At 41.1% G+C, this 14,526-nt stretch overlaps 1 protein-coding gene across 2 annotated transcripts; it reads right to left on the reverse strand.

Annotated features, from left to right (window-relative positions):
• Positions 1-94: 94 nt before the first annotated feature.
• Positions 95-11,845, reverse strand: LOC310958021 (E3 ubiquitin/ISG15 ligase TRIM25-like). 2 transcript variants are annotated; one of them, XM_083928809.1, is made up of 9 exons: positions 11,735-11,845; positions 10,796-11,413; positions 9,269-9,364; positions 8,876-9,109; positions 7,199-7,367; positions 7,078-7,104; positions 6,860-6,925; positions 5,389-5,571; positions 95-2,532 (listed from the first exon to the last, which is right to left on the reverse strand). In XM_083928809.1, the coding sequence occupies exons 2-9, from the start codon at positions 11,390-11,392 to the stop codon at positions 2,492-2,494; spliced, it is 1,413 nt and encodes a 470-aa protein (XP_083784935.1). In that variant the 5' UTR covers positions 11,393-11,413; positions 11,735-11,845; the 3' UTR covers positions 95-2,491. The 2 variants fall into 2 exon arrangements, with proteins under 2 accessions (XP_083784935.1, XP_083784934.1); XM_083928808.1 differs by having other exon boundaries at positions 5,389-5,574.
• Positions 11,846-14,526: the final 2,681 nt, after the last annotated feature.

Genomic DNA, 14,526 nt, shown 5'->3' on the forward strand with positions numbered 1-14,526 from the left:
GAAAACATGATCATTTCATTTTGACTATGACATGGTCCTAAAAGGAAATCTCATGTGACCTCTGCTAAACAGGAATGGATACAGAAACTGTGTCTGGGAGAAAATAAGCCTTTATTGGTAACAATCATGTAAAACACTGTTTACAAAAAGAGTGGTAAAGAAGGTTTGGGGAGATAGTTATTACGGATTCCGATTGAACTGAATGTAATGAAATTACGTTTTGGATTTGAAGACATTCCCATAAATATTTTCATATTTAAGCCACGCGTCTCTGTGTTTTAATTAAGTTACATTATAAATGGAAAAGAACTGCTGATGACTCCTGGTCAGAAGTCACAGCAGCCACACGCTCCTGTAGGGTAGAATAAAACCATCACACTGACATCATTATATTGGGATGTGTTAATCATTGACCAGTGTAACAAGTGACCAAGTTACTTACCAATTATTTCAAAGCAACTGATATGATACCACATTCAATCATTTACACAGAAATATGTCCTCATGGTCAAAAACATATACACGGGAGATCAAAATTAGAGAACAAATTATGAATACTTTAAATACTGTCATTTGTCGACCTTTATTTTGTGAAAAAAGCAGCGATCAAAATTAGAGAACACTTTCTTATACCATAGGTTACTGTTCTCTAATTTAGCTCACTGTGTTTTTCCACAAATAAAGGCTTTTGTTGAAGTGCAGCAGTGGTATAGCCACAGCAGATATTCGATCAAACTATGAACACTAAAAAATAACAGTATTTCAAAATAAATCAAGAATGTGTTAGGTGTGTTAGTTGTTTTGATCGCCACTGTAGATACCAATAGCAAGATGTTTATTTTCATTGAGATTTATCTTAACTTATATTCCTTCAAAAAGTGGTGGTGTTACTTTGGGAACAGCAGGTACAGATAGGAATGCACAGCAACAAGTATAGTGACGCCATCTCCAACTCTGTACCAAGTATCTCATTGTCTTATATTTCACTGTGCCACCATGTCTCACATGCTCTCCGTATATGTGTGTGTATGCTGTTTATTTAAACATCAAATAGTGCCATTCCCCAGTGGCGCGCCGTGCATTTCAGACCTGCGCCTGCAGCGGTGCCCTACCAGGCTTAATCCACCTCTTAAAACCATCATTATGATGCCATGGCTCTACACATTATGCATTTAGAACAAAACACAGTACAACTGGGCGTTGCATCACCTTAACATATAGTCAAGTACAACAGAGTTATATTACTCTACTGAGTTTGATTCACTCCACCAACAGTATGAGCTTTAACAAGTTTGTTCACAAAACAGCGCAGAGCGCACTGTCAAATCAATTCAATCAACCAACCAATCAAGTCGCAGCCGAAGCAGCGTCACAGAAACACTCGTTAATATATTTTTTAACAATAATATTAACTTAACTAAATAAAGAAAGCTGCAAAAGTCCCCAACTCAAATACAAAAATAACTCAACTATAAGCTACACTGTCACGTTCATTTGCTCCATGTATTCCACCACGGGCTCAAGCGCCATTATATATCACACAAAGGAAAACTAAACAATTTACAGAATATTTGCCAACTTAGGTTTTTAATATTTATTTAACATGACTTAATAAAATGGGGAAAATGCATACAAATCTAATAAAACATAAAGTGCTTTGTACTCACTCAGATCAAGTGTGTTTGAATAATGCTGAGTCAGGCTTGCTAGCATCAGGGCCGGACGGCCTCTCTTTACAGTGTCTAGCTTATCTTGAAAAGTTTTTCTAGAGAATGGCGTTTTAATTAAATCTGCGATCAAATCGTTATCTTCGCCTCCTTCAGCCATTGTGGGTTGAATAAACTAAAACAACTCGCGCTACACAAATTAGAAATGTCCTTATTTCCCGTTTATCACATTGACATTTGTGCTCAGGTCTGCTTTGCATAGCTCTGCATAGCTCTGCATAGCTCTGCCTCTCTCTATCGCGTATCCAATCAGAAGACGTGCACGCGATGACGCTGTAGGCCTGCTAGCAGGCCCCAGTGAACCCAACTTGACGCTGATTGGTTAATGCCACAGGTCCGTTATCATTGACTTTAAGCTACCATGCGCCTGCAATCTTGCTTCTGCAGGCGTAAGGGCAGATTTGGGACCCTGGCAACACATGATAGCTGAATAATGATTGGATAAAAACTCAAACGCCCCCCCCCCCCAGATCTCGACCTGGGGCTGGAAGCAGAGCAACCAACTTAGGAAAGCTATGAAATGAAGAGTATAGACTATGGGGAACAATTTAATACATATTTGTGGAAAGAATATATATTTTAAAAATATATTCCTGATTATGTTTAGGCCAGCAGAGAAGGCCTTGCTGGCCTGAGGGTCCACCACTGCCATTCCCTGATAATCTGCACATTACCACCACTTGTATATTTTGGTCATGTTTTAATTCGGTTGTGGATGACAGGGATTGTCTTTGTTGGTGGAATCAGATCCTTTCCCACTTGGCTTATTTTCTTCCTGGAGCGTTGGGGGGCGTTTTCTCTTGTTCTGAAGGAAATATACGAAAATGTTTTAGTGAGTTGGGCTCCTTGAAAAACTGTCATTTCTCTATTCTAATATTCTCAAATTGAATTGACTTATATCAAGCTAAAGTACAGTGGCAACAGAATTTGTAGTTATTATGAAACTTGGTCTTCTTATAAAGTTGCTTGTGAAGCCACAATTACAAATGCAACTCACCTTCAGAGTCTTGGCACACAGGTAATTCAGTTAGTGTTAGTCTACAGTATGAGAAGGGCTCTAAACAGTTGTTTGTATTTGAATGTTCCCTGTGAACTTCAGTCCTTGGCACTGCAGCTCTACGGTTCCCTTGGTAAATGCTGCCCACGCAGGTGCTACACCTGTGACACATGGAAATGATTGAGCAAGCTAAACTGATGTGAAATCTAAATCAGAACATTTCTAGTAAAACAACCGCATTGCAAACTAGCCCCCTGCAAATACCTGGAGCTGCTGTCAGACTTTACAATCAGCACTGCTCCCAATAGACTATTGACCTCATCCTGTACCCTGCACTGTGCAATACGCCTGTACTATGGTCACTTCTGTTTGTTTTTTTGCACTATTTGGACATATTTACTCATATTTATTCACTCCATATTATATTATAACAAAACAAACAAAACAATAACAACTGCACTATATCATGTGAATATGTATATATGTCTATTTCTATTTCTTCCCTTTTTAAATTTAACTTTATTGCTTCTTTTTGCTATTTTTAATCTTATTTTGTAATACTCTGTTGCTGCTGTGACAAAAGAATTTCCCCGTCTGCGGGACATTAAAGGTTTTCTGATTCTGATTATAGTGACGACTTCAATTAAAAAAAGGGTCAAATTAAAAAATGTCATTTTTAAAGGTAAATTTCACAAATGCTCATAGAACACGGTTCAAATTCAAACACAAATGTATATGGCCAGTGGCACAACCATATAGAGTCTATGGGTAAGGTACATTATTTATTAAACCATGATTGATACAAATGTCCACTTGTCGTACACTCTGTTCATGACAAGATACCTTAAAGCTGCTATAATCAATATGTCAGCATCAACAATGGATCAAACCACTTTGTGATCTCAGTGTCACACTCATAATGATGAACCCCCAGATAATTCATGCAAATCTGCAGTCCCCCTCTGCTCTCTACAGAGTATCAGCTTCTTTTGGCTCATTGTTTTGGTTTGGCAAACTCTACCTTTTGGTTCACTCTCAACGTTCCCGTCAACATTGTTCTCCAGGCACAGTAGGTAGCCATTTCTAATGAAAAAACCATAAAAACCTGGATCTGGTCCACCTCGAGATCAGGACGTTGAGACCTGAACAAATCCCCAAACCGTTTGCTCTTTTAAATGTAGATGTTGACAATATATTTACATGTAAACAAAGTAAACGCTTATGGTGTCCAAGAGGGTGCCTGTTCTCGCTCTAACCTGTGCCTGCCCTGTCTTTAATGAACAGAGAGACAGTACTGGGTTTGACAACACCACTCGGAAAAAAACACACAAGTACCGCAAATTAATGATAATGTTGCTCTATGTCTGCCGAATATGTAAATATGTAACTGTGGGCTAACACATTTGCCATAAGGTGAAAGTATGTCACTGTTTTCAAAGCTTTTTGTTGTTGCCCACAAGTGATCAAAAACAAGTTAATGCAGGTTTTAGCCGTACTTAATTCTTGTTAGCCTCACGTCTACTTTGACCTTACTACTAAATGTTACCATATTATTCAACGCTACACTGACAACTGGTTATTGTTCAGCCAATTGACAAACAAAGTCAAACACAGCTTTATTTACACTTCTGTTATCTATCTTCTGATATCGGTCTCTGTTATTTTTCAATGTTGTGAGCACCACGAACATTTAGCTCAATTATATTGGACTGGCAGCAGAAATCTTAAGAGACAAATATTTGAAAGTTCAACCTCATCTCAAGTATGAAAATACATTTTTCTGTAATTCGGGTGAACTCACACTTCAAACTTCAAACACAGCTCGGGCCACATTCATATCATATGAAAGCATTTTTACTCGTACAAGCACAAATGTCCCTCAAGTCAACATCTACGTGGTAATTTGAGCAAACTCTCAAACATGTGATGCTAATTTGGTAAATGGATACAATCTTTAAGAAAGACATTTACACATTTGGAAGGCTTATTCTGTTGTCCTTGTCACTGCTCCAACTCTACTGTTTTCCTGCCTCATACCAGCTCCTTCTTCAGTATTTATAAATTATATTTAAAAACTCTGCTACATTACATTTTGCAATTTCACAGTATACACATATATTGATTGTTTGAGTATTTACAGAATCTACTGTCCAGGCTTGTAATGCCATGCTACAGGGAAAACATCCAAGAATTACGCACCAACCTACGTGTGCACTGGGCCACCACCTTCATGATAAATACTGGGCCACCACCTTCATGGTAAATACTCATTCATAACATTAGAAAAAACCCACGCCAAACTCCAGCGATTATTTGCCACTGACCAGCTTACATGATATGCCTGACATGACAAAGTATCAGGTTTGAAAAACAGAACACAGAAAAAGCACACCTAAAGATGGTCAGGATTTTCTGTTTTGGTCACATAAACTTGACCTGTGCAGATGCAAAACCAAGAGTAAAGCAGCCTCTCACTTTACAAGCTGTACAGCATAGAACGCCCTTTGACCTTTTGATGCGGTATTGAAAATGGTTTTGAGTATCGAGTATTTTCCTGGGTATCGATATCGACTTTGACATGACAATCCTACTGTAATCAAGCTGTTATGATCAATATAACAATTTGATATTGTGTGTCAGATTGTATGTTTATATCTTACTTACTTGTATTTTGTCCTGGCATAAATGGAGGACTCCTATAAGAGACATACGGGGGTCTATTCCAGCCTCCTTGTGACCCCATAAAAGGATAAATAGGTACAGGAACTGGCTGGAATAAAGGCTGGATGGGTGGTCGACGAGGACTGTGGGATCTGGGCGGTCTTTTATTCTTTTGAGGCTTAGTTACTTCTGAAACAGAAAAAGGTAAAATGAGAAGATATTTTGTGCACCCATAACCGTGCATTCACACCGGGAGCATGGAGGAGATTAAATCGCCCTGAATGTGAGTATCACTTTGTTTGCTCACATTTGTCACATTTCTGACAACGGTGTCATCGCGTCATGTACATTGATTTCGAATGGTAGCTTGACGCTTTCATCGCCTCCATCGATTTTGGTGTGAATGCACGGTAAAGGTTTTATAACAGTGTTCAAGGTTCTCTCTGTCATACCATGAAATCCCTTGTTATTAGCAGCACTGGTGGCAGTTAAGTAATCTGCTGTCAGCATCCTGTTGCTCTTGGTCATGTGCTCGCACTCCGTAGGCACAGGCAAGTGTTGGTCAAAACAGTGAGACTGAACATGATTGACTGGCATCATGTTGATAGAATGCTGTAAAATTAGCTTAGCATCACCAGACCAATCGGAAGTTTCACTGCTAATCACAATTACAATTAGCAAGTAACTTGACCTACTACCAATTGGTCAAAACGGTGGTGCTTGGTCAGTTGAAAACAATGGCTGCAAGGTCAAAAAAAGTTTTTAAATTACAGCTAAACAGTACACTAAAATGTGTTTCTGAAAACATTTTGTGCAAGAAATAGGCAATACGCTAACAGAATATCAAGTAACATTTGATCAGCGCTGTCTAGTTTGGCAGTTTGATCAATTGGAGTTTCGTGAGACTGAAAAACTGCACTGAATGGACCTGCAGACTGGATCGTGACGCTATCAGTCATTGTCTTAAACCCCGCATGAGATAAATGGTTGTGATTGGTCCGCACAGGGCCAGGATGGCTGGAAATATGTACGTATGGGAGAAGGGTCAGACCTATCTGCCAGAATGAATGAAACATGAATTTGGCAGATTTGTATGGTTTCCAGGCTACTATAAAATAAATTAAAATCATATTTAGAATAACGCATACCTTTCTGTTGCAAATCACTCTATCAGCTAATGCAGTGATTCTCAAAGCCCTGTACGCTCGGTTGGTTGCTTTGTAACGTTAAGTTATACTGTACACAGAACCTTTAAGAGTGGTGTGTAACAAAATGCTTGTCAAATTGGCATTTTGTTCACCCTATAAAAGCACGTATATGCCTGACAGAGAGGTATTAGATTGAATGATTTTTTAGTATAGTGTTAGTGTTATAGTATAGTGTTGATGATACATATGTGCAGATATTCTATTGTAGGTACATGTTGGCTAGGTACCACTGTATTTAGAAAAAACCTCCATAGGGATGAACATACCAGATTCTGGCTGAGATCCAGTACTTTCCGAACCTGTAGGTGCTGAGCCAAGATTTTCTCGTCCATCTGTGAACGGTAAATTAAATACATTTAGAACAAACCAGGTACAATGATTATACAATGGAAACATTTGACATACTCCCATATCCCACCACCACAAAGCATCAATAAAGTCAATGTTTAATTTAATATCCATATTTCTCACAACACAAACTCACCAGATGCAGCAATGAAAGTCTTCAGTTCTGCAACAAAATTGGACATGATTGACTTCATTATAATTTCATAATACATATCCAAATGTAAAATATCTCTCTCATAATGTACTTGGACATTCACCTGGTTTAAGTATCAGCAGTCTGGCCTCAACAGGCTGTTTAAGGAGCTCTGTCAGATGCTCCTTCAGGACAGCACAAAAGGCCTGTGTTGCTATCACCTTTTTGGAGTCCAGGCTGATTCGAGGCGTGTGAGGGTCAAAATTTACAGCTTTAGGCAAGTTATATGAAGCCTGTGAGGAAAAAAGGGGGGAAATAATTATTAATGGGGTACGGGTGTGACAAGATATTGTCCCACAAGATCTTGCGATGTTGATGATATTTCTCGTCAAGGTGAGAACTTGTCTTGCGATATCAATATGTAAGTGGATGAATGAGCGACAGATAAGACACAAACAATATGTAAGCCCTGTAAGTAGATAGTAACCCTGTAACACAAACACGTAACACGTGGGCCGCCCCTGTGGTTTCTTTAGCATCAGGCTACAAGTTATATGTTCAGTGTCTGCACCTAAAGGACCCGAAGCCTCCGTATATGAGGAGTTGGAAGAACCGTTTGGTTTCTGCCGTCTGTCAGCAGCTCCTGAGCTGAGTGACAGCTGCTGGATAACCCACGTTCACCAGCTGACTGACAGACATTTACTTAACAAAAATAGTTTTTATGTCGGCTCCATGGGAAGAAATCAACAGTGTTTAACTGATTCATTGACGAGCAAGGAAGGTAATCCACAAACGGACACAGGGGGGGTCTATACACTACAGGTGTGAGTGCCTGACACCCCCTTAACACGAGCACTATGCAAAGACACCTGCAGCAACACCACAGCTCTCTCCTAGAAAGCAAACACACTGTCAATAAAATACTGAAAGCTAAAAACGGTGTTAAAATCTTATCTCGTTCTCGTGATTTAAATATCGTGTACCGTCTTGTGAGCTGAGGGTCTCGTCACACCCCTATAACGGAAAGTGTTTTTTCCCCAAGTCGTGTCACCATGGCAAAATGGGTCCTGGAGACACCTACTGTAGTAGGAATTACGACAGAGGTGGTTTTTAATACTTTGCCAGGTGTTTATCTGTCTGACTGTGGACAGATTATGTCACGACTGTGTAATATGCAGTCACAAAACTTTACAGGTTTGTAGTTGCGATCAAAATGAAAGCATTTTTCCCAACAGCTTCAATATATCCGACACCGGACAAACCACTCCGTCTGCCTGGCTTGATATTGAACAGACCATCTGTAAGGATCTTCCCATTCGACATATTGCATTCATAGAGAAAACAGTCAAAACCCACAGCTGCTTCAAATATAACACTTTAAATACTACTCTCACTGCCTGGTGGACATAATCAACCTCAAAATACCTCCTTCTGTCCACCCTTATCTGGCATGATAACCCTATGTTTAAAATCAATACGGGAACCATCGACTTGCCTGCATGGAAACAGAGAGGACTAACCATGGGGGTACCTTTTCAATGGCAGTTCAACTCATTCCCTTTACGGTTATACAGGTCAATTCCTAGATCTTTTCTCAGCCATGCTGTCTCAAGTGAAGAGGGGTCCTTTAAATAAATGAAAATATTTCAATTGTATACACTATTGAAACCACTTTCCTCTTCCTTTCCTCCAATTTAGTTGTGATCTCTCTCTGTTTTTATCTATTCTGTCACATTTGTCTAAGGCTAAAGCTCAATTTCCCCTCCCCTACTCCATCTGCCCGTGACAAGGTTCACCCCACCTGTAGGAAGCCCATGGTTTGGGATTGACTCAGCAGAGTGTTGACAACTTCTCTAGCTTTTGTCATCTTGTCAGCATTCACAGTTGATCTCTTCATGTGCTCTCGAAGTTTCGTCTGGCCAATTTCCAGTTCACGGTCCACCACGTGTTGGGTCTCACGTTCTTCCTGGGCCAACATATCCCGCATCTGCTGATACACGGCTGCTAATGCTGTCTTCTTTGTGGTTGCTGCGTCCTAGGCAAGGAACCACGAGGAAGCCATTATAAATACAGGAACAAGGAAATGGATAGAGAAACTTGACATGATGGAATTGCCATGACATTTTCCTTTGTATATGAATCACTATCGGTTTCCCATTGTTGTGAAAAGCAGGAAATGCATAGATGGATATACCTTCAGCTTGCTCTGCACGTCATTCATCTGAAACATGACAGTCTCTGTCTTCTCAATCTTGGCGTTCAGCAAACCCAACTTTTCTCTGAGGTCAGACTACAAAGACAGATAAAGAACACAGCTTCAGCACATAGAGAATAATTGCATCTTCTCCCTGTGTATGCGTGGGTTTTCTCCGGGTTCTCCGGTTTCCTCCCACAGTCCAAAGACATGCACGTGTTAGGTTAATTGGTGTCTCTAAAAAAAAAATTGCCTGTAGGTGTGAATGGTTGTCTGTCTCTGTCCGTCTCTATGTGCCCTGTGATAGACTGGCGTCCTGTCCAGGGTGTACCCCGCCTCACGCCTGATGTCAGCTGGGATCGGCTCCAGCCCCCCCGCGACCCCGACCCCGGGATAAGCGGTTGAAGATGAATGAATGAATGAATGTACACTATCTGTATTATTCCTGCAATATACTTTATACTACTACTATACTATACTATATTATACTTTAAATGGCAGCATAAAGCGTCACCTTCTTACAATTAAAGTGTTTTTATGTTGCTAAAATATACAGTCTAATGTTATATGACTCAAAGATCAGTATTTTTTTTTATTTTTTATGTCATCCACTTACTAATTAACTTATATGTTTATGATTTTTTTGACTCTGGTCAAAGGTAAGGAAAGCACCTTACCTTAGCACTCTTATGCTCCCTAATTAAAAGGTTATATCTTGTGCCAACAGACAAAGATGTGACTTGAGATTTGGACCTAAGGTGACTCAAGTCACTGTTTGATGACTTGCAACTTGACTTGGCAGAAAATGGATGGATTGAGACTCAACTTGAAAGTTAAAGACTTGTGACTTGACTAGAGACAGGATGAATCTGGAAAGCCTAGATTTAAAAGTTATTTTTGTTTGTAATTAGTGTCATAACAATAGACTGTATAAAAAATGGACGTAGCATACCCGTCGAGGTCCGTTCTCTCAACTTGATCCACTCGTACTCGCCTACGGGAGTCGCCATCTCGTCAGACTTTGACGTATGTGACGTTGGGGGGAGGGAGATACTCCATCTGGCTGACGTTTACAGAGTTATACGTCTATCTGGCTGACGTATAACTCTGAGGAGAAGTGAGGGCCAGACTCAAGAGACCATGCCCCTAATTATTCATAAACTTTAACCTCCAATAAAATAAAAACAAGCCTGGTACAAAAAAATTCACCTCCCTCAATATTGTCATGAAGATATGACCTAAACATACAGACTAGAATGTTTTTTTGTACCAGGCCTTAAAAAAGTTTCATTATGCTGTGAAAACGGCCTGTTTAACATGGGGGTCAATGAGAAACTGCTCTTTTGTGCAACCAGGAAGTTGCTGTGGTGTGGGCTTAACATGAATTAAAAAATGGGTGAATACACTGGTTGAGAGACTGAATTATGTAAAAAAAAAAATTTGTTCTCGGAGGGCCCTACCCCTTACAAAAAAGCACACACACACACACACACACACACACACACACACACATACACACAGACAGACCTCTTTCAGGTTCCTCTGCTCCTCAGGGGACAAGAAGGAGCAGCCTTTGTGGACTTGCTGGAGGCAGAGGCTGCAGATGGGACGTTCGTGCTGGCAGCAGAAGAGCTCCATCAGCTTGTGGTGGTCCGGGCAGATGCGCTCCGACAGGTCGCCGACAGGCTCGCCCAGCTGGTGGAGACGGAAAGTCGGGTTTTCCCGGTGAGGCCGCAGGTGCTCCTCGCAGTAGGAGGCCATGCAGGTGAAGCAGGTCTGGGACGCTTCTGCCTCCATACACGTGTCACAGCGAACGCCATCCTGGGTCTCGGCTTCGCGCTCCTCTGCCTTCGGGCCGGACTCGCTCTTATTCGTCCTCAAGTTGAAGGCGTCCACGACGGTGCCGAGGACCGTGTTTTTCCTCAGCTCCGGTTTGGTGGCGAAGTGGGTCCGACACTGAGGACAGCTGTAGGAGTCCTTCCAGGTGGCGAGGAGGCAGTCCTGGCAGAAGTTGTGTCCGCAGGGGATGGTCACCGGGCAGTCGAAGGTACTCAGACAGATGCTGCAGGTCAGCTCATCCTCCAGACTCAACAGAGAAAGGTGGCTCTCGACCATTTCGGCCATGATGAAACGGCGACTGAGGCTCTGAGGGAGAAACGAAACTTAACGTGTGAATGTCCCAATAGTATCCAGCTGCAGACCTGGAGCACAAGGCCCTCACTTGACACAAGTCCCTCACTTGACAAAGCCCCTTGCTTGACGAATGTCCGGGCCCCCAGGTAAAACTGTTAGCTATGTTTATATTGGACACCAATTCCCTCACCGTTAAAATGCCGTTCAGATAGAGCCCAGGCTTACTACTAGCTTACTTTGCTGAGTCGCAGCTAAACTACAGACGTGTTCTTACGCACGTCTGTTAACACGAGCTACACGAAGTAGTCCAATGATTTATTTGACCCCACATACCTTTAATGTTCGTGCATCTCCCTCCCTCTCTCTTTCTCTTCACAGTAAAGGGCAACAGGTGAGTCAATGAGCTGGACACAATGTTGAGTTGAGTCAGTCTCTCTCTCTCTCTCTCTCTCTCTCTCTCTCTCTCCTAAACTGTATTGTCACGACGACAGGGCAGGGCCAACAACACTTCAGGAGGCAGTTGGGTCTCATATTGCACAAAGGAAGTTGGATAGTTGCAGGTATTTCTGAGTAAACACAGACTCACAAGTCACATGAAATAGAAAGGTACAATAAATGATGATGCATAAAACATTCAGATTAATCATCATTTAAATCCTAAAAACATGACTGATGGGTAGCCTAAGACATGCCCAGTGAAATACAGTCTATAGCTAGCTAATCTTAATAGCCAGGACATTTGAGAGCAGGTTTGTTTGGGGTAAAAGCTACGTCCCCCCCCCCCCCCCAAAAAAAACAGCTGATTTTTGGGTCAGTTGTTAAGGTTAAGGGTATGGTTAAGGTTATAGTTGGAAATTTATGAGTCTAAATGGGGTGTGTGTGTGTGTGTGTGTGTGTGTGTGTGTGTGTGTGTGTGTGTGTGTGTGTGTGTGTGTGCGCGTGTGTAATTTTCCGAAAATAAATTTATATTCTGGACTCATTTCACATGTTTCAAGCATTTTTAATTTTAATCATTCTGGCCTTAAGGTTGTCCAAAAAATAAATCCATACTCTATATATATAATAATCGATACTAAAAATGCACGTCAAGACTTTAACTTAACAGGAAGACACAATGACGTGTCTGAAAAGTCAACCAGCGGCGAGACAGAAACAGTGGCAGCTACTGTACCGATTCTTTTTAATCAGCAGCGATAATAAGGAGCCAAGTCAGAAACACAGAAGATTATCAGGAGTGTATCTGAATACATTAGCATGAACCAGATCTCTGTTTACACTGTGGAGAAACCTGACTAACAACAACTGATTCACCAACTGGATCCAAGGTTTAACTTCCTTGATGGAATTTGAACATGTGTCATATGTGCATCCTACAGTTGTGTTTTCTTTCTTATTTTCACTACGTCAGACAACGTTTCTTTTAAAAGGGCTGTTATTGATGTTTGTAGTGTTTTCATTTTTATTCTGCCCTTTTTTTTGTCATTTTCTCCCTGCGGTATCAAAACTGGTATGGAGTATCTGTATTGACTTTGAAATTCAAGTATTGTGACATCTCTATATTTTCTACAGCTCAACTCAAATATAGAAAAATGTATCTTGAGTTTGAATCTGCTGTTTAAATAGCAATGCACCAGCTGTTCCTGGGTTTTAAAGGAATTGGGAGATGACACTGATTGGTTCTGTTCATGTAATGCCCAAGACACATATGTTTAATTAAGAAATTAAATACAACCCCTTTGCCCTGATTATGTCCTGTTTAACTGGCAAAAGTGGAGTTTGATGTGCCCTAAACTGACTTGACCAGCCTTCACTAAGGACTCTACTCGACCCAAAAAAATGACTTGGAACTTGCTTGAGCCACATCCGATACTTCGTCACGCCTCATTAACTCTGAGAAAGTGAAATCCTGTTGCAATGCATTTGTGATACTCACAAAAGTGATTTGTTGAGCCATTATTGTTTCAATTCCACTCTTTGGTTTATGGCTCTTGCATCATTTTACTTTATTATTTTATTCTGCTCCTTAAGACTAAGAAAGAGAAACACACAATGGCTTGAAGTTACGGGAAGCGGACACCGGTTGGCAGCACCTACCTGCAGCGTAACTGGGACTCTTTACAGTGCGTCGCGGAAGGGAGGCTCATAATCCGAACGATTTGGAGAACGAGCAGTTGTGGTCCCGTCTCACTTATTGCTGTCCTGTGTTTCCAGTCAGGATTATCTATCGGTCAGCGGCCTAGCCGGGACCCGCTACACATTAAAGATGATGGTTTAGCTATCGTCTGCCATTACATTTGAGGTGGCATGGTGCTGTAGTGAAGAGAGGCTACATCCATTTTTTATACAGTCTATGGTTTGGTCTTGGTCCATTCTTCTTGCAGTCTCTTCCACAGTTCGGTAACTGACACTGTAGTGGGTTTCCTAGCCATTACTTTGTCACCAAGGATTTTCCAGAGATTCTCTATGGGGTTTAGATCTGGAATCTGTGCTGGCCATTTCATTGTTTCAATGTTCAAGCTGAATGGGAGACAGTTGCAGTGAAGGGATCGGATGTTGCTGAAGGAGGTTCACAAACATTTTCATCCACCTTGCCATGTAGCTGTACAAGAGCAGAAAACATCCCCAAACCATGACATGACATTTCATTATATTTGGGTCTGATTTGAGCATTATGTTCGGCGTTGGACTGGAACCGACTGAACCCAAAGTGCCTCAAGAATCAGTTAAACTTTAAAGGGTCAGAGTGCAGATCTAAACCCCATAGAGAATCTCTGGAAAATCCCCAGCAACACAGTAATGTCTAAGAAAAACCCACTACAGTTACTGAACTGTGGAAGGGAGTGAAGAAGAATTGTCCAGGATCAAACCAGAGCACTGTGAGAAACTAGTGATGTCCTGTGGCCGCAGATGTGCTGAAGTCATTCAAAGCTGTGGCCTCTGCACTTCTTGTTCATTTTTGAATCTTATAGCCCCAAGAAAACATTGTTGAAATGTTCCCTTTTGACACAATGGTTTGCTCATTTCATAATAAATCAAGTATTAATCCTTTGTTCTCTAATTTTGCTCTCCAGTGTAAGATCTGCCGCCAGCCTTTCTTTCAGTATATCAAATGTGCTCAACCACAG

The sequence above is a fragment of the Echiichthys vipera genome, assembly GCF_963691815.1.
Source record: "Echiichthys vipera genome assembly, chromosome: 2".
In the NCBI taxonomy this organism is placed as follows: Eukaryota; Metazoa; Chordata; class Actinopteri; order Perciformes; family Trachinidae; genus Echiichthys; species Echiichthys vipera.